Here is a 24,919-nt window from a genome sequence, read left to right as displayed (position 1 = left end):
GCTATTTAAATTCAGTTATTTAATTAAACTACTGCTTCGCAGACCAACAGTTTAGGACAAGTCTGTTACATAAAAAGCTGATTTACATGCCTAATAGTATAGCAAACATGCAATAAATTGATTTCCATAATCACGCATTTGAAAAACGACAGCCGCTGATTGGATATGCGAGAACACGGTTTAGTTTGTATCTAAATCAAGCATATGCATGCCTAAAATAGAGAATTATGAGTTGTGTTAAAAACTACAAATCCTAGCCTGCGTTTTCCAGCCCAGCTGAATTAGGTATGGGTCATGTAGTTGATGGCACTTCCCTCATGTCAGCAGTGTGCACTGCGCAGGGCTTTGTGTTCAACTACAGTACCCACACGTCACTGTAGAGCGGCTGTTATCCGGGGATATCTCACCGCTGCTGTTTCTCTCCTTAGTCTAGCGCTCTCTCCTTTTTAGCGGATTGGCACAACAGGGTAGGATTACTAGAAGGAATACAAAAACATAAGCAAAAATGGCAGAGCTTGGAGCGGGGAGCCTGCTCACAGGAGATCCTGCTTTTAATTACCAAGAGCATGAGCTAAACGAGCGTTTGAAGCGGCTGTACCCGGCCGTGAATGAGGAAGAGACCCCCTTACCCCGATCTTGGAGCCCCAAGGATAAGTACAGCTACATCGGGCTCTCCCAGAATAATCTGCGGGTGCATTACAAAGGTATACAGATGTGACACACGCTGAACTGTCAAGCCGTAGGCCTTGACAATCCCGGCTGGTTCGCTGCACTCGAATATATGCAATCTCCCCGATCTAGTTTGAGCTGCTTTTTTCCGTCCCCTTTGCTTTGTTGCATAGAAGGAAAGAAGAATGTCCAAATGGGTTGACATTTAGCAAACCATCATGTCAGAATTCGGCTAGCGAGAGTAGCTCGGGGCATAAGCACGGCTGGGGAGTCTAGCTTTTGGACACCTATTGCCATGACAAGAACATCAAGTGTTATTGATTTGCCAGGCTTAACGTACGGTTTGAACTCCCTTTCGGTGAATTAGTCGAGGCTGGTGCTAGCTAGCCACGGCAGGGCAATAAGGGCAGCTAAGCAGCTACAATGAATTGCAAATGCTTGCTCATTTACTCCGCATTGCATAAGTGTGTTTGTTATCAGTTATCGGATGATTTATATAAGACGCGCGCCGCATCACAACGAAACAAATCGCTGAAAACGGCTTTTGCTGCGTATTTGACGCACGAACATGTGCGTGTTTGTGTTGACGAACGATATCGAAAGATTCGAATCCGAGCGAATCTTTCGAATTCGCTGTAATCATGAATTCGAATTCCAGAACACTAGCTGTTTAAACAGTTGTGGCGTTTCGAATGACCTAGTCGCCTCAGGGGGGTCTGTGAATTTACCCGGGTGCAGATGTAACGTACTTTTTTGTTTGTTTAACAACTGTGTACCGGTTCTAGAGAATACATAATAAAGCAGTCTATTTTAAGAACTATCACTAAGCACAGTATATATTCTTTCAGGCTAACTAGTATCTATTTTTAATCTTACTAGTACATATATTTTTTTTAATCACTGCTGCCTTATCCAACAGTGACTGTTGGCTTTTGGATTTCAGTAGTGACTTGTATCTGTTTAATTAGTCACTACTAACTAGTACTTTTATATTATTTACTAGTACTCATTACTTTGTCACTAGTCGAGTAGTGATAAATAACTTCCATTGTTCCTAGTAACAAATGACATATTTTCGCTGTTGAATTCTATAGAGGGTTTGCACTTAGGTCACAGTTTGATCGGTTACCTGGATGTGTGGCCATATTGGCGATACTCAGATGTAAACAACAGAAGAGGGTGCTCGCTGCAGAGCCATATGGGAGGAGCTGGAGCTCCAGCTCCCCCTCGCTGGAGGTAATGGGTGGAGATAGACACCTAACCACACCCTAACCCTACCCCTTACCGTATCCCTAACCTTAACTCCACCCATTTGTTCACTCAGAGGTGGAGCTGGACATCAAGAGAGGTGGAGCTGGAGGCCATTTGGCTCTGCAGTGAGCAGTACTTGGGGGAATGTTTTGCATGGTTAATGTGCTACTGAATATGTTGTTCTGCTCATTTATGGTGTCTAATCCACAGGAAAATGTGTAGAAGCTGCTAAATCATATGGAGAAGGACTTAGTAAGCAGGAAAGGGATAGTTTGACAAACTAAAGTTAATAGGTGGTAAAGATACCTACGAGCAGTATTATTTAAGATTAGCCTAATATTTTACCTACCTGACTGGAAATGATAAGAACAAACATAAATGTTGTTTTAAAAACAGAATTCTTGCCCTGGAAATCCTGGTTCACTTTTGCCAACCACAAATGCCTTTTGTTCCTCAGTACTCCAAATGTTTTTCCTGGTCCGACTGATTATTATAGCCCAAAACATGACAATAATTGACCGTTTTCAGCAGTAATAATTAGCAAAATATGCAAGTTTCATTCAATTCAGTGGCATTGTTTACGTTCAGTGCCGCCAATATGGCCGATTGATGACAAAGCGTGAAAACTTATTCTTTGGTTAGTTGGAACAATAAAGTTAATCGTTGCTAGTGTACAATTTTTTTTATTTAATTTAATTTATTTGAAATTTTTTAATTAAATTATAAAGTAGCTTTTTATGACTAGCCATTAAAACTAACAATTAATAAGCTATTTAAACTAGTGATATTCTGTGTCATAATAACAATGAGCTCTAGCATCTATGTGAATTATTAGATTTATAAAAAGGCTGTCTGACAGCTTACTGAAATGTGACTGACATTTAGTCATTTGACGTTTAGTCTCAAATGCTGTTATATAGCACCTAATTCTGATTCAATGATGTGTGTCTGTGGGCCTGTTGTGCAATACTTTACCATTTGAGGGTCACTAGTGTGAAGACTATAGCCATTAGCATTTTCCTACATGTTGTGTGTTGTGTTTGACAGCTGTTTGTGTCAATGCTATGCCCCAGTGGGGCATTTATCCTATAGTTTAGTTCACCCCCTTTGACACATCAATGAACAGCGCTGCATTATTTTGGTAATCTACACTGCTTTGTCTCTGTGGAAAATTGTACCTCAATGGCAACTATCTCCTTTCAGGTGATGGGTATGCTTACCTCTTCATATGGTGGCTGATGTTAGCCAAGTATTTGATTTTTAGGAGTCAGATGATATTGATATACTGATATTGATTTCTTTCCTTGTTGTTAAGGATCTTTGTTTCTTTTTGTTCTGTCAGCCTAGCTGTTTGGGTCTATTTATCCTCAAAGCAGGATTGCAGTGATTAGATTAGGATCAAATAAAGGCTTGTTACTATTATCTACAGCCATTATATATTGTGTAGCAACTTATTTAAAACAGCTCCACTTAACCTGCAGTCTATTAACCTTCAGTGCTGTTTGGCCAGTGTACTAGATTCTATTTCCGTAGACTGAATTTTAGGTAACACCAAGTAAAGATAGTACATGTATGCTGTCAATAGTGTGATGAAAATCTGTGCAATGTTTATGCCATGTAATATTGTATTAGCCCACATGGCTTTCTATCTTTATAGGAAGCATGTAAAAATAGTCAAGCCTTTGCATGATGAAACAAGGGGAAAAGACACCAGAGGCTAATTTTCTAGCGTTTTTCCTAGTGTGGCCCTCATTTTACTCATCGTCACACTAATGGAGAGAGGAAATGTGACTTTTGCAGCACTACACCCATGCAGATTGTTTTTACACCACCTCCTGTGAGAAGATGAATGATACAGATATATAAATATACCATGAGCTTAGATTGTTTCTGTGCAGTTTGGTGGGCTGCTGTCCATTTTCTGTGCAAGGCTGTTGGACTGTGTTTCTGGACTGTGTTTCCTTTAAGCTCATTGTAATGTTTGCCTATAGAGGGCTTTTGCTTGTCTGAGGAGCCAATCATGCATGTTCAGTCGTTGCGGTGACATCACCAGATTGTGTTCGTTTCCCCCTAGTGTCTCTGTGAAGCTGTGAAACCATGTTTGCTAACACTAGCACAACACTCCCAATCTTCTCTCCCTGTGTCTTTGTTCTCTCGTACTGTAGTTTTTTTTTTTTTTTGCCTGCTTAGCTGATGTTATTATGGGTGCCAGCTGTAGCCTTGCACAGCTCTCACCGTTTCCCTTAGATGTTTTGACAGAGACTTAACTACGAAAAGGAGTTTTACCAGATAGCAGTGCAATTCTGTGGTGTTGATTGATTTTGTGTGTGTGTGTGTTTATGAGTTAGTGTATGAAAATGTCATTCCACCATTAATTTTTTCTTTCGTTTTGTATTTATATTAGTAATGAATATAATAGAAATGAGTAGAAATTTCTAAACCATATTTCACCCCAAATAAAAAATAAAAAATAGTATTCAGTATAAAGAAGTTAATGATTTTTTATTTATTTTTTACATTTTAAAGATTTTTTTTTTCATTTTTATCATGATATTTAATAATAATTAAAGTCATGATAATAACGAAGTAGCACTAGATCTTTTTTCCATATTGTAAAGTACATCAGAACTAAATAAATTTTTGAAAACAAGAAATGTATGTATGTATGTATCCATCGGTTGCAGTGTTGTTTTCGTCAACGATGACGAAATCATTTCGTTGACGCCACTTTTTTCCATGACGATAACGAGACGTTGACAAGATAAAATTGGCTCGTTGATGACTAAAACATGACGAGACGTGTGTGAGTTTTCGTTGACGAGACGAGAATAGACGAAAATGTTAGTGGGTGGTCCGTCAGGCGTTTAAAATGCATGACATTTCTGCTTATTGTGCATGCCAATTAAAACCGAAAAATATCTGCCACTATGGCAAGCCGTTTTAGCATTAAATACTCTTTGCCATACTACTTTGGCAAGCCGTTTTAGCATTCCATCCTTGTTTGTCTTTTATGTTTTAAAACATTCCTTCATTATTGTAATTATTGGTAAAAATAGTCGATCCGGAAGTTCACATTGTGTTGAACTATAGATCTGCTATTTTCACAACTTATAAGTGACACTACCCAACAGCAAAATACTTACTGACCTACATTAATTTCTTAAAAGACTACTTTTTCCCCTTTTTTTTGACTAAAACTAGACTAAAACCTTCTTGACTTTTCGTCGACTAAAATTGGACTAAAACTATCACATATAGAAGTGACTAAAATTTGACTAAAACTAATAACCATTTTAGTCCAAAAGACTAAGACTAAGACTAAATCTAAGATGGTTGTCAAAAACAACACTGCTCGGTTGTTGTGGAGCCCAATTGTTTGCAGTCGATTGTACCGTGTCTACACTAGGGATGTGCATCTCCATAACTGAGGCCGATGCGATACGCATCTCGATGCATAGCCAACGATACGATACATTAACGATACATGAAGCAGCTTGCGATCGATTTTGATTCGATTCAACACGATTCGATGCAGTATGATGCAATGAAACAAATATGATGATATGCATTTCAGTATGTTACAGATACTTTTGTTTCTTTGTTTCAGACAACAAATCATAAATTAACTTAAGTGCCTTCTGATTTGTAGTGCATGACCCTTACGGTGCGTTTCCACTACAACGTCAAAACCACGCTCAGTGCCGCTGGCAACGCTACAACGCCACTGCTTTGGGGTTTTACTTTTGCATGCCTTTTTTAATAATATGTGATTTCAGCTCAGTAATCCACCAGTTCCGCAAACACTCGGAAGCATATGTCAAAATCTTGCCTTGCCTACTTTTCACAACGATTGGTTGTCGCCTGGCGTTTTGCACTCGAGATTTGCATAAATTTGAGGAATGCCCAACCTTTTGACGCTGTCAGCCAGCCGCTCTCAATGCTTTCTCCGCGACGCTTCCAATCCCAAAATGCACCACGCAACTGTTTACGCTCAACTTCCATATGAATGAATTGAAAACGCTCGCTCCGCCGCGCTCGCTACGTGCCAGTGGAAACTAGAGGTCGACCGATATTGGTTTTTACCGATACCGATAGCTAGGTTGGACCGATAGTTTTTGAAAATGGATACTGAAAGGCAACTAAAATATTGCTCTACTATTTTTTTAAAAAGTACTAAACCGTACTTTGTAAATTAATAAAAATATTAACATTAATTATATATTGATCGTTAAAGTTATTTCATAGTTCATTAATGTTAACAAAAATCTATTTAGTTCATTAATGTTAACAAAAATCTAATTGTTGTAGCCATTTAAGAAAATTTCTTTTCTGTTTTACATTGTTTAAATATTATTTGTTTGTGTTTTGTTTCAGTTTAATCTGTTTATTACGAAAGAAGTTTGTGCAATTTGTAAATGTCATAAAGGACGTGGTATGAATTGGACCGCAATACGCCGGGAGAATTGAAGAGGGTCAGACACAATTTTTTGACCACTTCGTACGTTTTTATTTGTGGAAAATACCTTCTTAAACGAATTTCATTTTGTATTATTTTTATCTTATTTTTAATACATATTTTTGTTGATTAGTTATTAAAATCTAATTAGAACCAGGAAAACTGGCATTGTGAAATAAAGTGCGTAACTACCATGCTTCCGCGGCCTGAAGAAAAGGCTAAAACATAAATTATAGCTCTATATGAAGCATACAGACTTTATTAGAGCTACAGAAATACAAACATGTTGCTTAAATGTGAGCTGGGTGAGCTGGAACAAGATTTTGGGGATGTAATTGACTGTTGTGTCTGTGTTTGGTTCCTCCTTCATTTTCTCCACCTGGATGTGTAATCAGTCTGTGTATTTAAGGTGTGTGTTTTCCCCTGTACTCTTGTCGGTCTTTGATGTTATATGGATGTCTTACCCTGCTGTTCCTGTGTCTGCTTGTATTCCGTTGGATTTATTAAATATTCGTCTTTTACTACGTCGTTGTTCGTGTGTTCCTGCCTACATCGTGACAGATATGTTAGAAACGATACATCGTGATACAAATTTGTATCCGATGCACACTTTTTCTTCCCAGCCCTAGTCTACACTGGTGTCATGCCATGCTGCAAAAGCTAATGGTCTGTTCACACTAAAAGTAAATTAGATTTTTCGCGGCAGTAGATTACATACAAGTCAATACAAAGACATGAATAGAAACAGATTTGCGCTAAATGATGCATTTGTCATGAGCATGCGATATCGCATCTTCACACCAAAAACAAATTAAATTTTTGCACCAGTAGATTTCATACAAAGTCAATGCAAAGATGAGAATAGGAGAATTTGAATTTGTGCTGGGTGACGTCTTTGCCACGAACATGCAAGATTGCGTCTTGTATGGAAAATTAGCATGGCGCCTTGTCGCACAAGTCTATCAGCAAAAAACATATTGACACGTCCAGTTTGGCATGTCTGGTTGTATTAAAAAATGGAGGAAAGCATTACGCAATGATTTTATTCGCATAAGAAAATTTTTTTTTTTTTAGTTATTGTGTCACACTGTACAGCGCTGCAACAGCTAATAGTGTGTTCACACCAAAAGCGAATTTAATTATTCACGCCAGTCGGTTACATATATGTCAATGCAAAATGAGAATAGATGCGAATTTGCACAGGGCGATGCGTTTGAATCAAATGTGTGATATCGCATCTTGCACAAGATGAAAAATGTAAACTCGAGCGGAAAATTTGCAGTAAGCATTGTTGTCAGCGAAAAACATATTGACACATCCAGTTCTATTAGAAAATGGAGAAAAGCATTACGCAGTGATTTTATTACCACAACTGACATGAAAAAAAAACATACCATGGGTAATCTAGAGCGATAACGCTATGAGAATATTCACTCCGTGTTTGGTGTGTACATGGCATTGTGTACACTGGACGTGGCAGTTGTTGTGCTGTGCCACACTGCAACAGCTAATTGTGTATTTACACCAAAAGTGAATTTAATTATTCGCGCCAGTATAATTTAATGCAAAGACAAGAATAGATGCGAATTTGTGTGAGCGTGTGAGTTTTGTGTCTTTTGCGCAAGTTGAAAAATTTCAACTCGATCAGAACAATCCCATGACATGTTGTTGCGCAAGCCAGTCAGCGAAAAACTTAACATGTCCAGTTTGGAACGTCCAGTTCTATCAGAAAATGAGAAAAGCATTAAGCGATGGTGACATTAAAAACGTCCGGTGAGTAATTTAGAGTGATAACGGTAGGAGAATATTTGCTTCGCGTTTGGTGTGCACACAGCATAAAGTCTGTCTACACTGGATGCGGCAGTTGTTATGTCGCGCTGTGCCACGCTGAAGTAGCAAATGGTGTGTTCACACCAAAAGCTAATTTAATTATTCGCGCAAGATTACATACAAAGTCAATGCAAAGATGTGAACAGACAAATTTTGTGCTGGGCGATGCGTTTGCCTCGAACGTGCAATATCGACTCGCAATTTGAAAAATGTCAACTCAAGCTGATAATTCACATGATGCATTGTTATGCAAGCCACTCAGCAAAGATCTTATTGACACGTCCAGTTTGGCAAGTCTAGTTGTATCAGAAAGCATTATGCGAAGGTTTCAGTAGCGTGAGTGACATGAGAAACATCCCATGAGAAATCTAGAGCAATAATGCTATGAGAATATTTGCATTGTGTTTGGTGTGCACACAGCGTAAGGTTTGTCTACACTGGACACGGCAGTTGTCATGTCGCGTTATGCCTTGAGGCAACTGCTCATGGTGTGTTTACACCAAAAGCTAATTTTATTATTCACGGCAGTAGATTACAAACAAAGTCAATGCAAAGATGAGAATAGACGCAAATTTGCAGCGGGCGATGCAAATTATACAAACGTGCGATATTGCGTCTTCTGTGCAAGCTGAAAATTTGCATGATGCGCTGTCACGCAAAATAATCAGCGAAGAACTTATTGACACGTCCAGTTTGACGGGTCCGGTTGTATCAGGAAATGGAGGAAAGCATTACACAATGATTTTATTCGCCCAAGTGACAAGTATTTGCTTTGCCTTTGGTGTGCACACAGCATAAAGTCTGTCTACACTGGATGCGGCAGTTGTCCTGTGCATGCAACTGCTCATGGTGTTTTCACACCAGAAGTGAATTTAATTATTCGCGCCAGTAGATTACATATAAAGTCAATACAAAGACTAGAATATATGTGAATTTGTGGCAAGAGATGCGTTTGCCACGATTGTGTGATATTATGTGTTCCGCCCAAGTTAAAGAATTTTAAGTTGAGTGGAAATTTTGCATGGTGTGTTGTTGCGCAAGCCAATCAGTGAAAAACTTATTGACGCTTCCAGTTTGGCATGTCCTCCATCAAAAAAAAAAAAATGGAGGAAAGCATTATGTTCACACCAAAAGCAAATTTAATTATTCGCACCAGTGGATTACATTGCAAAGTCGCAAATAGAGATTTGCAAATACCACAAATGTGCGATGTCGTGTCTTTTACACAAGATTATTGACTCGTCTAATATTCGCTTCGCGTTTGGTTGTGCACACAGCGTAAAGTCTGTTTACACTGGATTTTTACTTTCTGCAGTACGTCATAAATAGAACGAGGCATCAGTTTACCGTTGAGGATGAAGTAAATTCTTTACTTAGTCTTTGTCTCTCGTCACATAAAATATTATCACAATTTTGAGCTTGTTAGACAAGGTAAAACATGTCAAGTTAATTTGTACAGAGCCCTGGACTTGATATCATGGCCACAGATAAAAAAAGAATTGTTCCTATTAGGGCTGCACGATTAATCGCACAATGTTGTGAGGCGTGTTTAGTCAGTGAAGCCGGTATTTGATTAGTAGTAAATCTCCATCATGTGCGTTCAGCTGGAGTGTTTAGAGACGTATATCACTGACAAGCTACGCCAAATCGCGCTCAAAATCGAATGCGAATTTACGTCTGTCTATAAATTGCCGCTCCAACTGAACACACGTGATGGAGATTTACTACTAATCAAAGCACCGGCTTCATTGTCTAAACGCGCCTCACAACATCGTGCGATTAATCGTGCAGCCCTAGTTCCTATGACTTATTAGGGATGGGCAATATACTGGTAGACAGGGTTAGGGTTATGGTTAGTAGAAATTTGTCAACTGGTAGAGATTTTGGACTACATTCGATTACTTTATACAATGTATGTAGCATTTCTCATTCATTTGTTCTGCTGTAGTTTTTTAAATCCTATTGCTTGTAATTGGTTTCTTATTCTTATTTAGTCATTGGTTGTTGGCTAGTATTAGTTTTGTGATATTAACACTGGTGATAGGAATTATGACATTTTTATAGTATCAAAAGTTGATATCATAAAGTTCTTATTTAAGCCAAAAATAACTATATTGTGTTATATATCGTTACAAATAAATACAATTACCTACATCATGTCAAGATTTTAGTCATATCGCCCACCCCTGACTTATAAATTTGTTCCATCATCTTAGTTAAATCCTACCTTAGTATTAATTTACCTAGAGAACAATTTAATGAAACATGGCCATGAATTAATAAGCTGTAGGAATGTATTATTGATATCTATTTTTTCCATGTATTATGTGCAAACTCCATAGTACAGCACAGTTCACACACACCAGTAATTCAGCTTTGTCTCCTCTGCAGTGCAACTTTCAAGATGACCCGGCTATTTTTTGACAGTGAGTCAGTGACAACTATCAAAATCATTCTATATCACATCTGTTTCCGGTTTTAAAGTCAAAATGTAAATAGGCCTATGTGTTTTTTCTAAACCAGTTTAAAAACCGTTACCTAAAATAAACATGCTTTAAGGCACTTGCATGACCTTACATGTCATTGGGATATTAATTATAATGAGTGTAAGATTTTTATGAAAGTCATTTTTCTGTCAAATGAATTGCTTATATGTCCTACAGGGGTTAACAGAGTATTGGCTCACCCTTTACAAAACAAGAGAAAAACAAGGCATATAAATAAAGCAGCACCAATACAGAACATACCATAAACTAATATGTCCTACGGCAGATTAGACCAGCCATGTAAGATGCAGCAAACCTATGATTATGCACTGCAGAGGAGGACTGTATGAAAGCCGTTTGTGTTTTGTGCGTTAAACATGTTTGGCAGAGAAAAAGAGGGAGGGACTGACAGACAAGCAACTAAAGAAGGAGAGAATCACCCAGGGTCCTCTTGCTGTTCTGTGCTCCTAGAATGGTGTGGTCATGGCATGATGTATAAATAGATTGAGTGTGTGAGCAGGGGGCGGAGAGCAGTGTGCACACGTATGTGCATTTGTAGTGTGTAGAGAGAGAGTTGGGGATTTGCGCATACAGGGTCGTCTGCCTTTACTCTGGTAGTATGAGCTGTGTATATAAATAGATTTCGTGTGTGTTCTTGATTATGAATGCTTGTCTGGGTTTGGCAGACAAACCTATTGTGACTTCCTAGAACTTGGAAAGCTAAAAATAAAAGTGTTTAATATTATTACAGTAATCAGAGATGATGATAATGATGAATTCATATGCTTAGTACACCAATTTTATTTTAAAAAAACATACAGTAGCACTGTAACAGGGTGTCGTGCAATTCAAATTCAGGTGAGGGTTATGTTACAGGTCTGGGGCACACAAACACAAAGATAAAGTGAAAAGTCCATATACGTTCACACAGATGAGTTAAACATGAGACTCTGGAAGTGCAGTGAAGTTGAATGAATGATTGGCTCAGGAGGAAGGCCTGGCTTCGCAGAATTTAATACTGTGTTTCCATTAATGCTGGCAGGTGTTACAACCTGCAGGAAACTGGATTAGGAGATTGGAGCACATTGCTATGGTTCATGGAGGCTTAGACGGCAATGACACTCACCAACTTCCTTTTTTACAGTTGTATTAGAGATTAACTCTAAAGACAACATTAAATGATGTTCGAAACATGTTTTGTTTCCTTTATGTGACTTGTTGAGTGAAGCAGGATAAGAACTGATTTATCCATCAGGCATTACCATGAAAGTTGGCTTGCCAGATCAGAAGGAACCTTTGCATTTGAAGGGGAGGAGCTAAAAGGATAAAGAGGGCTTGGTGATGTCAGCAGTGGGAGAAAGTCGTTTAGAAGCTGTTAAAACATTTTTTTTTCTTTGAATTAAGCAGTGATTAATAGGGGTGGGAAAAAAAATCGATATTGCAATATATTGTTGTGCTCTCTGTCGCAATAAATAATCGATACACTAACGGCCAATATCGATATTTTATTACAACACAAAATGATTAATTTACCCGTTGTCAGTGTCACTGTCACTACCCAATATCTACCATTCTGTTTGCGGGGGGCACTGTTCGAGTAAATAGGGGTAAAGTGGCGGAAGCAGCGGCCAGTGAAGAACACAAGTTAACTAACAACAGAGAAGCGCAGAAAAAAGAGAAGCGAGAAGAATGGCGGAAAATAATGAAAAGCACTTTAAAGTAACTTACTACTGACCTTTCAGTATTATGGTTTACACATGTTAATTAATGTTCATGTTGTTTTTTGGTAACATTTTACAATAAAGTTCATTAGTTAAACATTAGTTAATGCACTAACTAACATGAACTAACCATGAGCAATACATTTGTTACTGTATTTACTAATGTTTATTAACGTTAGTTAACGAAAATACAGTTGTTTATTGTTAGTTCATGTTAGTTCACATTGCATTAACTAACGTTAACAAGATTTTAATATTGTATTAGTAAATATTGAAATTAACAAAGATTAATAAATGCTGTATAAGTGCAGTTCATTATAAGTTCATGTTAACTAATGTGGTTAACTAATGTTAAGTAAAGAACCTTATTGTAAAGTGATACCTTGTTTTTTAATGTTCATGAACTTTTATCTGTCTAGCTGTACAGTGTTTACATTTAAGACCAGGAGGCAGTGAGTTATTATGCAAATGCATATTTCTTTGCACAATGTTGGAAATGTTGGCATTAATAAATGCATAAGATTTCCTTATTATGGGTATTTTTTTTCTTTTTCAGTCACATATATCGTGATATATCGTTGATGAAATTTCTTCCAATATATTGAATATCGTAGATATCGCGAATCGTGATATTATCATTATCGTAATTTCCACCACGGAATAAACAATTTTAAAAGTTAAATGCAACCATTTATCACAATTCTGACTTATATAAACCTAGAAACTTATTCTGAAGCAATTCTAAGATATAAACTTGCAATTGAAAGTTATAAAGTCAGAATTGCGTAATATAAACTCAAAATTGCGAGGAAATCAAAATTGCAAGATTTAAATCTCACAATACTGAAAAATAATGCAGCAATTATTACTTGTTTGTGAGTTAAGTCGGAATTGTGAGATATAAACTAGCAATTCTGACTTTATTTCTTGCAATTGCAAGTTAATATCCTGCTATTCCGATGTTATAACTTGGAATTGTGAATTTACGTCTCACAATTTTGATTTTTTTTTTTTTTTCTAATTTGAATGTCGCAGTTGTGAGAAAAAAACTGTAGCAATTATTACTTTTTTCTCAGGTTTTATATTCACAATTGTCAGAATTGTGTGATATAAACTCGCAGCTCTGAGAACATGTCTTTTTTGCAAGTTATGTCACAGTTCTGAGAAAAAACTCAGAAAAAAATTGAATTGCGAGATGCAAACGATTTATTTCTTGTAATTCTGAATTCTAAAACTCAGAATTGTGAGATACAAATTCGCATTTGCGAGTGAAAAGTCAGAATTGCTCATTTTTATTTTGCAATTCTGACTTTATTTCTTGCAATTGCCAGTTAATATCCCGCTACTTTGAATCTCACAATTCTAAGAAAAAAGTCAGATTGCAAAAAATATCTGAATTGCTAGTTTTTATCTCACAGTTCATACTTTATTTCTGGCAACTGAGTTAATATCCCACTTTTTTTTAGAAAATAAGTCAGAATTACAAGTTTGTATTATGCAATTCTGAAAAAAAAAATCTGAATTGCGAGATGTAAACTCACAGTTGCAAGGAAAAAAAGTCAATTGCAGAAATAATTGAAATAAAAGAAATAATGTTGTAACTGACTTTTTTTCTCAGAATTTCAAGTTCAAGTTTCTCACAATTCTGACTATAACATTCTATTGCGATACATGTTCTCAGAACTGTGAGTTTAAGTCTTTTTTGCGAATTATCTCACAATTTTTAGAAAAAAGTCAGAATTGCAAGCAAAAAAAACAGAATTGCTAGTTTTTCTCCATTTGGTCTTTATTTCTCGCAATTGCGAGATCCTGCTATTCTTAGAAAAAAGTCTGAATTGCAAGTTTGTATTATGTAATTCTGAGAAAAATCTGAATTGCGAAATGTATTATAAAGTCACTGTGTGATTTTAAACTCACAATTCTAAGAAATAATGTTGCATTTTTTTCTCAGAGCTGCATTATTTCTTGCAATTCTGACTTTATAACACACAATTGCGATAAACTCGCAGTTGTACATGTCTTTTTTGCAAGCTATCTCACAATTCTGAGCAAAAAAAAATCAAGAAAAACATCTTAACTGTGAAATACAAACTCGCAATTGCTAGTTTATATCTTACAATTCTGAGAAAAAAGTAAGAATTTCAAGTTTGTACTAAACAATTCTGAGAAAAAAGGTCAGAATTGTCAGATAAAAAGTTGCAGTTATCTTATCTTTATTTTTCATTCAGTGGCGGAAAAAGGCTTCCATTGATGAATCATTTACATTAAGACTAGTCTCTTAAAGTAAACTGTTATTTTGTTTCATGTTTACTTTATAAAACTTCTGGGAATTTTTAAAGGTGCGCATATAATTTCTGCACTTCTAACCGCACTAAATGGAAATGCAAAAATGATTCCTTCCAAACTGGTTTCCCAAACACTCCTCATTTACAAACAAACAGTAGACAGGGAGTGTGCTCACAAACAGGTTGTCCCACCACAGACATGTGCTATTGGTTGAGCCGTAAGTTGACATGTCAGACCACTCAAACAAACAGAGGGATGTTTTATTGCCACACTGTTTGCACTCTTTGGGAATACAACCTCAGCTTAATTATAGATGTCTCTACACATCAGAATGTGTTAGAAGAGAGTATTTTATAAAGTTTTATAACTTAAAATAACTTAAAGGGATAGCTCACCCAAAAATTAAATTAAATTAAATTCTGTCTTTATTTACTCACCCTCATGTCTTCCCAATCTGACTTTCTCTCCTCAGTAGAACACAAAAGAAAACATTTCAAAGCATGTTTGTAGCCAAACAGTTTTGGTAACCTTTAAGCTCCATTGTATTGACAGAAGACATTCCTCAAACTACGTTATTTTATGTTCGCCAGAAAAAAGAATTTTGCACAGATTTAAAACAACATGAGGGTGAGTAAATGATGACTGAATTGTCATTTTTGTCTGGAGAGCTTTGAGAATAAGAGTAAGAAGGAAGCCTAGTATTGTTGGTTTTGGGTTTACCTGACCCCTATTGGACATCCTTGTAGGTTGTTTACATAAGCATTTAAAAACAGCCAAGTGGAGCCTGTTGTGGCCAACTTTCGTGACCTATCATTAGCTGAAAATCCTGTATATGTGCCCTCACTGAACCTTGTTGTTATTTATGTGGACAGTCATCTATACCAAAGTGTGTGTGGTCAGTGACTCATTTCCCTCAATGTTTCCGTCTTGCTCTAGGCCACGGAAAAAACCACAAGGATGCAGCGTCTGTACGGGCCACCCATCCTATCCCCGCCGCTTGTGGTATCTACTACTTTGAGGTGAAGATCGTAAGCAAAGGAAGGGATGGGTAAGTGCACAGCCACAGGTTGGTGGCATTTGTACACAGTGTTTAACTGAAGTTTGTACTTAATCTGTTAGAATTTAAAGACAAGAGGTGTCTATTTTATAAATCTATTTTAAATATCCACTATTTTTTCCTGTTAACACGGGTGCAGGCATTTGTAAATTTTATGGGTCAGGCTTCCGGTCTCATCCATGTCCAGCTATTTTTAACTGTAAAAAATGGCTTGTTTTGCTGCTTGATTTTGCAAATTGGTGTGTCTTACCATGTTATTTTAATGTATTATCTTAATTATGAACACACGGTTTGTAGTTTACTGCAGTAAACAGTTTTACCGTTTACTGCATGTTGTTATTCTTATCGTTATTTCCAGATAATGAACCGAAAGTCTCGCCTATAGGCTTACTTCCGCATTGAAGAAAAAGGTGGATAGTGGGGTTCAAAATCCTGAGAGCACCTTGGAAAATCTTGAAAATCACTTAGTAAATTTGTGATGTTGATCATGTGACTCATGTGACATTGTACAGACATTTAAGTGTTCTTGCTTTCACTAAAGCACAAGATTATCTTTAAAGGAACCGTATGTAAGAAATTTATGTCAGTTAATCATAAAATGGCCCTGACATGTTACTAGACATTAAGAAATCATGTTCATTTCAAATACTTATATCACTGACAACAGTGGTCCGGCCAGGATATTGTCATTTAAAAGTGAGAGTTGCAGCCCTCAACTGATGTTATTGTTGTCATTTTGTGTTTTGGTCTGAGGCTCCACCCTCCAGCTATCTGCCAATCACGAAATCAGTAGAGTTTCGTGATCCGGGTTGCCAGCTCTGTTACAGCTGCAGCTAAACGAACGTGTCGGATAAAACATGTATAACGTTACGAAACCTAAAAGACCTCGTTATGAATCCGAAATATGTCGTGACAAAGTCCGAAATAAAACAAGGATTTGTATAGGAGATGCCTTTGAAAGATGGAGACGGCTGAAAACGAAGAAGAATTTGAAGATAGACGCCAACGTTGGTAATTTTTTCCTGGACAGGTAAGATTCATCTATGTTTGGCTAACATGTTTCCGTAAACAGTGGATTTACCACGGTCGCCCGTGCTAAATACGTTCATAAAAAGCTTTGTATCGCACCACTAGCAGGGTTTGACAACAATCTATGTTCCGGCTGAAATGTGGTATTACAGTAGCCTGGCAAGCCAGACCCACATAAATGTAGGGTCTGGGCACTCTCCATAGACAGGGCTCAACCGGAGGGGTGGGATAAACGGTTGTCTTTCAAACTCCTCTCCACGCAATAGGATAGCGCTACAACCAATCAGAGACTTAGTCTGTCAGGTGACGTAGTCAGAGCGACGGAGATTTTTAACGAAAATCAGTGCACTGTGCAGTCTGTCAGCCAAATAATAGACATAGATGGGCACTAAACCTTTAAAAGTAAACAAAAACATGCACAGACAAATCCAAATTACACCCTGCTCTGATGTAGTATACGCAAACACCGGAAGGGGAAATCGGTGAAAAAGTCCAGGATGAGTTTGCGTAAGCAAACGTAATCTTTAAACTTTAAATGGGTTTGAACAACCAGGATAAGCGCAAGTAATTACCATTTTGAATAGCCGCTATATCCACAATCTCTGTGCACTGTGTGAACAATGAGTGTCGTATACACGCCACAGATCGCTTCCGGTGTTTGCGTATTCTACACCACAGCGCGTTCACATGTAACGAGCTCCTGCTCAGAACAGATGGACGTGGCTGTGTATCCAAAGTAAAAAATTATATAAATACTGTTCAGTTTTCCACGCGTAATTCACAGAACCAGGAATTCATGTCTGACGGAACTTATGGTCGCAGGTCAGGTGTCATCATGTTAAGCCCGCCCACCGACTCGTGATTGGCCCGGTACATCTTGGATTTTTCGGAATTTTAAGTGAATTGAGAGTAACTAGACTGACCTTGGAAGCAAATGTAATTTGCTGCCGCTAGGGGCGCGTCTAGATTCTAGGCTAGTATTACAGTACATCTTGACGAAATATTTGGCTAATCGCCATCTGTAAATTTTTGCGATACATAATTACTTCGCAAAACATCTCTTGTGAAGCATAAACATAATTAACAGAAGAAAAACAAATTTCTGTGTAGGACTCATCACTTGCCGTTGGAAGCTCCTTGAGCGGGAGGGGATACACCTTTCTACAGTATTTTGAAAGTGATTGCAGTACCAGTTTTGGCCACAATCCTACATATGGTTCCTTTAAATCAAATCATGCTAGAAAACATGATCATTGAGTTTTATGTCAGCTTGTGGAGTTCATGTTGAATGGGGTTATCAATAACAAAAAAAAAAAGAAATCAAATGCTAAAACATTCTAAAACGACAGTGTCAGAATGACAATTGCAGTAAAATGTTGACCCTGTGTCATGTTCAAGTCACTAGTTGGTAAGTATTTGTCATGCCTTCAGTTTGAAGATATCATTGTCCAAAAATAAATGGAAAATCTTCCCACCCTTTCCTGTCACCACTTTGCAATATGACTACTAAATATATTCCTGCTGGATCACTTATGTTCTACTAGGCCATCTAACTGCTACTTACCGGTTGTGCCTGAAACTGTTGAAAAGTGTCGAGTCATCCTTTAGTCACTGTGGTCTCAGGCTGTGTAACTCTCTCCCAGACTCACTTAGCACTTTTAGAAAGTATCCCAAAGTACTATGTGCATAGGACATATACTCGGTTTAATCACCAATTTAATTACTTCAGTTGATTGAACTTGATTGCTCTCTTATTTTATTAAGGTGTGGTCACATTTACTATTACTTGGTAATTTGTCACAGATGAAATCCAGTAATATACATAGGAATTCACTAAAGCTGCATGATTAATCATTAAAAGATTGCAAATTCAATTAAAACACCCACATGATCTTATTTCTGAATTACAACGATTTGACAACTCCAGAACATTCAATTCCGTTTGCACTTTTGTCACGATTTGTTCAGTTACGTGGATACATAGCCATATATAGTGATACCCGGATGTAAACAACAGCATGGATTGCGTGATTAATGTACTACTAAACCATGGAAAAAAGATGTGGAAGCTGCTAAATTATATAGAGAAGTAAGCAGGAAAGGGCACAACATTTAGTTAACAGCTGGAAAAGATATGTACAAGCAGTATTAATTAAGATATTAGTGTAATACCTGACACCTACTTGGACCAAGTGAAGTATTTATGAGTGAGTCATTAAATCATTTATTTAACATATTTGTTAAAAATGCTGATTCATTCAGTAATGAAACAAATGAAGTTTTTATGAGTGAAGTATTTATGAGTCATTGAATTGTTCATTCAAGAGATTTGTTCAAAAACGATGATTCAGTAATGAATCAAGTATTTCTGAGTGAGTCATTGAATTGTTAATTCAACAGATTTGTTTAAAAAATGCTGATTTGTTCAAAAAAACGCTGATTCATTCAGTATTGTAACAAGTATTTCTGAGAGAGTCATTAAATCGTTCATTCAAGAGATTTGTTTAAAAACGCTGGCTCATTCAGTAATGAAACAAGTATTTCTGAGTGAGTCATTAAATCGTTCATTCAAGAGATTTGTTTAAAAACACTGGTTCATTCAGTAATGAAACAAGTATTTCTGAGTGAGTCATTGAATCATTAATTCAAGAGATTTGTTTAAAAAAACACAGATTTGTTCAAAAATGCTGATTCATTCAGTAATGAAACAAGTGAAGTATTTATGAGTAAGTTATTGACTTGTTCATTCAAGAGATTTGTTCAGAAATGCAGATTCATTCAGTAATAAAACAAGTTAAGTATTTATGAGTTTATTCAAACATTTTTTGTAGAATTTGTTCATTCAAAATAATTTTTGAATAGAACGAGGAAATGAATATTTTGTCACAGCCTCGAGTAAATTACATGTTATTTTGCTTAGTTCAGAATAGTGACCTCTATTTAAAACCAAAAAATGTTCAAACATGCTCGAGTTTTTCATATGTTGACCACATATTCATTGTGTGCTGTTGTGAATAGTGTAGAAATACAAAAGTTCCTTACAAGAGTTTGAAATCAGGAGCATAATATATGGTTTAAATGCAGTTTCAGTGTTTATCAGAGGCCTTATTTTTTAGCAAAGTTAACATTTGTCCTCTCTCATTGGTGTTTGCAGGTACATGGGAATCGGACTGTCTGCCCAGGGGGTCAACATGAACAGACTGCCTGGTGAGTGATTGTGTGTTTGTGCTTGTATGTACACTAAAGCGATGAGCTGTTCACCACGGGTCATGGTGAACTGTTGGTGACTAAAGAGCGGGTGATGTTCTGTAGCTTGTTTGGTTACATATTAAGTGAGTTAGAGTCAAAAAGAGATAGTATTCATAACCCATTTTAATTCTGGCAGAACATTGGAGAAAAAAGGGAGGGAGTAGGGAGGGACTTGATTTCATTCATCGGGAATGATTGTATTGTAAAAAGTGGGCGTTACATACCAGAATGGAGCCAGGCGATTGGAAAGAGCCAAAAAGGAAAGTTGTTTAGGAAGAAGAGCTTTGAAGATTAAAAGAGACGTTATTACATTTTGATTAAAGATTATGAAGAGTTTTTTTTTTTTCTTTGCAGTAGCGTGCACTGACGAATCCTTTCATGAAAAGGCCAACGCTGACTTTACGATTTACTTTCGGTTATAGTCTTGTTGCCTAAAACCATTTGTCTTATACTTTTTTCCATCTTACACTTTTTAATATCTTTCTATCACAGTAAGACTATAATTCAGGCCAGCAACAGGCCTCAACATGTCCTGAAAAACACTAGCTTCGGGAATAACCTTGCAGATGCAGAGACGTCTCAGGGTTTTTCTTTTTGTGCACCTCAATCTCAGGAAATAACTTTGTGATGTGTTTTTTTTCTCTCAAGAGTCCTCAAAGGAAAGGAGAGGAGACCTAGGTCTCATTATTAGTTTTCCTCAATGGATTTTACCTGGCATCCAGAATGTTCTGAGATCACAAAGCCTTGTCATAATTATTCATAGCTAAAAGCTAAAATTAATCAGAGAAAATCTTTTCATTCTCACAGAGAATCCATTCATATGCCAGAGGACATCAAGCTGCTACTGGACCAGTTCATTTAAATGACTAACTGGAATGAAAACTGACACAATAACCAAACATAATCCAGTTTGATTGCAAAAACCAAACGAAATGTGCTCGCATTATCATAATGAAGAATGTTAAATAGAAAATGAGAGTGAATATTTTTACTATAGATTGTAGAACACTTGATATTGGCTGCTTTATCCTTTCAATTTGTGTGCATGTATGATTTGATAAAGCAAAGTTAATCTAAATTAATTCAAATATAATTTAATAGTATGGCGGATTAAATTTAAATCTAATGCTAAATTAAACACGTAATTGAACAGGTGGCCTGAATTAGTTATAGCTAATTAAGTTGACACTTATTAAGATATAATATGTAAGCAGACACTAATGCATTTAGTAACCTGTTTTGAAAAATATTAAAATAGATTTAGAGTGTGAAGCGCATTTTGCTGTAGAAACATAACGTTATGCCTAAGGCCCTCTCTTTTATCTATAAAGCAGCCATAATTCCTGGTCTTCAGTGTTACATGATCCTTCAGAAATCATTCTATTATGCTGATTTTGGTTATTATTGATGTTGAAAACCATTGTTTAGATAAATATTTTGTGGAAACAGTGATGCATTTTTAAGGTTTTTCTGATGAATGTAGTTTTATTTATTTTTTTAATTAATTGAAATACAAATTGACCTCCGAAGTAGTATTTATTAGACAAGAGCATAAGGTAAAGGGCTATATGTGATCCTGGACAACAAAAAGAGTCTTAAAAGAGTAGTTCACTTTCAGAAGAAAAATGTACAGATAATGTACTCACCCCCTTGTCATCCAAAACCAGTCATAAGGGTATTTTTTTTTCAAAAACTGAATAAATAAGCTTTCCTTTGATGTATGGTTTGTTAGTACAGGACAATATTTGGCTGATATACAACTATTTGAAAATCTGGAATCTGAGGGTGCAAACTAAAAATCTAAATATTAAGTAAATCGCCTTTAAAGTTGTCCAAATGAAGATCTCAGCAATAGATATTACTAAACAAAAGTTAAGTTTTGATATATTGATCGTAGCAAATTCACAAAATATCTTCATGGAACATCAACTTTACTTAATATCCTAATAATTTTTACCCATACAATGTATTTTTAGCTATTGCTACAAATATACCCATGCTACTTAAAGGAGTAGTTCACTTTCAGAACAAAAATTTACAGATAATGTACTCACTGCTCTTGTCATCCAAGATGTTCAGGTCTTTCTTTCTTCAGTCGTAAGGAAATTATGTTTTTTGAGGAAAACATTTCAGAATTTCTCTCCATATAATTGATTTCTATGGTGCCCCCGAGTTTGAACTTCCAAAATGCATGCTTATTTAGCAAAATGATCGGTTGTTTTATTACTATTTATTTAATATAAATTGAAATATAATATATTTCAACCTCAAATGCTTGTCTTGTCTAGCTCTGTGTGTACTCTGTGTAGAGATTAAAAAGCATATAAATTGTAAAAGTTATTAGAAATTAACCGATCGTTTCATTAGATAAGACCCTTCTTCCTCGGCTGGGATCATTTAGAGCCCTTTGAAGCTGCATTTAAACTGTTCAAACTCGGGAGCACCATAGAAGTCCATTATATGGAGAGAAATCCTGAAATGTTTTCCTCAAAAAACATAATTTCTTTATGACTGAAGAAAGAAAGACATGAACATCTTGGATGACAAGAGCAGTGAGTACATTATCTGTAAATTTTTGTTCTGAAAGTGAACTACTCCTTTAAGTAGCATGGGTATATTTGTAGCAATAGCTAAAAATACATTGTATGGGTAAAAATTATTAGGATATTAAGTAAAGTTGATGTTCCATGAAGATATTTTGTGAATTTGCTACGATCAATATATCAAAACTTAACTTTTGTTTAGTAATATCTATTGCTGAGATCTTCATTTGGACAACTTTAAAGGCGATTTACTTAATATTTAGATTTTTAGTTTGCACCCTCAGATTCCAGATTTTAAAATAGTTGTATATCAGCCAAATATTGTCCTGTACTAACAAACCATACATGAATGGAAAGCTTATTTATTCAGTTTTTGAAAAAAATACCCTTATGACTGGTTTTGTGGTCCAGGGTCACATATGCAGAAACAGACAGGGGAGTTTTGGGCACAGTTGGGTTTATGTTACTCTCCAATGACCTTTTTGACCAGTCAAGTGACTTTGTCAATTGCTTGTTAGCTTCTATACTGTGCCTGAGGCCTTTGAAATGCTTCGGAGCAATCTAGCCAATTCGGCATGTGCGTGCTGACTGCAACTTATGTGTTTATTGACCCCTGTGCTCTCTGCATGAAGCACTCTTTGTCTCAGAGTGCTTTGGAATATAGTGGAAATGTAGACAAACGCATATAGGGTGGCCAATGTATTTTCTAGTGTGATTAGTGCCAACAGCCAATAGCATGATATTCTTTCTCTAGTTTAAGGTGATTCCTTGACTAGAGCTGGGACGCTGTAATATATGTTCAAGTCAGGTTGCTGGATTAGTTGGCAAATTCATGTTTCTTTTAGGTCTGATGTTACATTTTTGGTATTTTGTAATTGTGTTAGAGCAAAGCTGGTTCATTAGAAAGCATTAGATGTTAAAGCTATTTATTTTTCGATTTAAATCAAATGTAAAATCATGTCCCGTCACATTTTCTTGATTAGATAAACATTACACTAACAGAAAAAGACAAATCAATTTTATATTTTTAAATTACCAATGTAATTAATAATCTATTTATTAAAGCCAAATATAAATCTCATCTAGTTAGTGTTTTTAACCATTTTACATTTATTCCAAAATAATAACAAGGCAGTAACAATTAAAACAATATATTTGTGAACTTATATTCAGCTAATCTTTTTAATAGTTAACTTTTAAATATTTTTTAATTTTTCCAATCATCATTCATCAAACCTTGATAAATATTGGTCACAGACACAGAGATTTACTTTAAATTTCACCAAGCTGATTACTCACTAAAAACTCCTACAGATCGTGTTTTTATGCGTTATAAGTCTTATTTTTATGTAAAAAAAAAAAATGGTTATATTTAAATGTGTTGTTTACTTACTTTTTTAAATTAGTCTTCTAGGAATGTAACAATATCAAAATCTCACAATATGATAATATCGTGATATGAAGTCCATGATACAATTTTTATTGTAATATTTAAAAAGAAAAAAAAACAGAGACAAATGAAGACTTGAGGAAAAGGTGAAAATTTTGTACATTTTAAAGTTCAATTATTTTATCTAATGCACTTTGAGAGTTCAGCTTAAGACTAAGTAGACTTAAGTCAGAAAAAAGTCAGTTAATTGACTTGTACCTGAACTTTAAAGGGGACTCAACCCTCTTTTTATTTGTGGTATACGGTCTAAGTTTAAATTATAGCCAAAGAATAATGGTCCAAAACACAATCTAAAAAACCTTTTATATTAGAATATAAAAAAAATCTACACTTTTTGCTGGGAAGACCTACAGTGCCTTGCAAAAGTATTCATACCCCTTCATTTTTTTCACATTTTGTTTTGTTGCAGCATTATGTTAAACTGCTTTAAATTAGTTTTCCCCCACATCAATTTACACTCCATACACCATAATAATGACAAAGCAAAAAAAAAACAGATTTGCAAATTTGACAAATTTATAAAAAAAAATAAAACACTGAATAAGTACATTGCATAAGTATTCATACCCTTAACTCAGTACATAGTTGAAGCACTTTTACAGCCTCAACTCTTTTTGGGTATGATGTGACAAGCTTTGCACATCTGCATTTGGCAATTATCTGCCATTCTTTGCCTCACCTTTTCACCTCTCAAGCTCTGTCAGCTTGGATGGGGGCTGGCAGACATTTTCTAGAGTCCTAGTTGTTCCAGTCGTCTTCCATTATGGATAATGGAGGCTACATGCTTCTGTGAACCTTTAATGCAGCCGATTTTTTTCTGAACTCTTCCCTAGATCATTGCCTTAACGCAAGTCTGTCACTGAGCTCTACAGGCAGTTATCTTGACCTCAGG

At 36.1% G+C, this 24,919-nt stretch overlaps 1 protein-coding gene across 2 annotated transcripts in view; it reads left to right on the top strand.

Moving 5' to 3' along the window:
- Positions 1-375: 375 nt before the first annotated feature.
- Positions 376-24,919, top strand: part of ranbp10 (RAN binding protein 10) — a 52,657-nt gene continuing 28,113 nt past the window's right edge. For both annotated transcript variants that reach the window (XM_073850686.1, XM_073850687.1), the window contains exons 1-3: positions 376-704; positions 15,636-15,747; positions 19,940-19,992. In XM_073850686.1, the coding sequence (XP_073706787.1) occupies positions 506-704; positions 15,636-15,747; positions 19,940-19,992 (364 nt within the window). In that variant the 5' untranslated portion in view covers positions 376-505. The remainder of the gene's footprint in view (positions 705-15,635; positions 15,748-19,939; positions 19,993-24,919) is intronic.

The sequence above is a fragment of the Garra rufa genome, chromosome 11, assembly GCF_049309525.1.
Source record: "Garra rufa chromosome 11, GarRuf1.0, whole genome shotgun sequence".
In the NCBI taxonomy this organism is placed as follows: Eukaryota; Metazoa; Chordata; class Actinopteri; order Cypriniformes; family Cyprinidae; genus Garra; species Garra rufa.
This window is presented reverse-complemented; position numbering and strand designations above follow the sequence as displayed.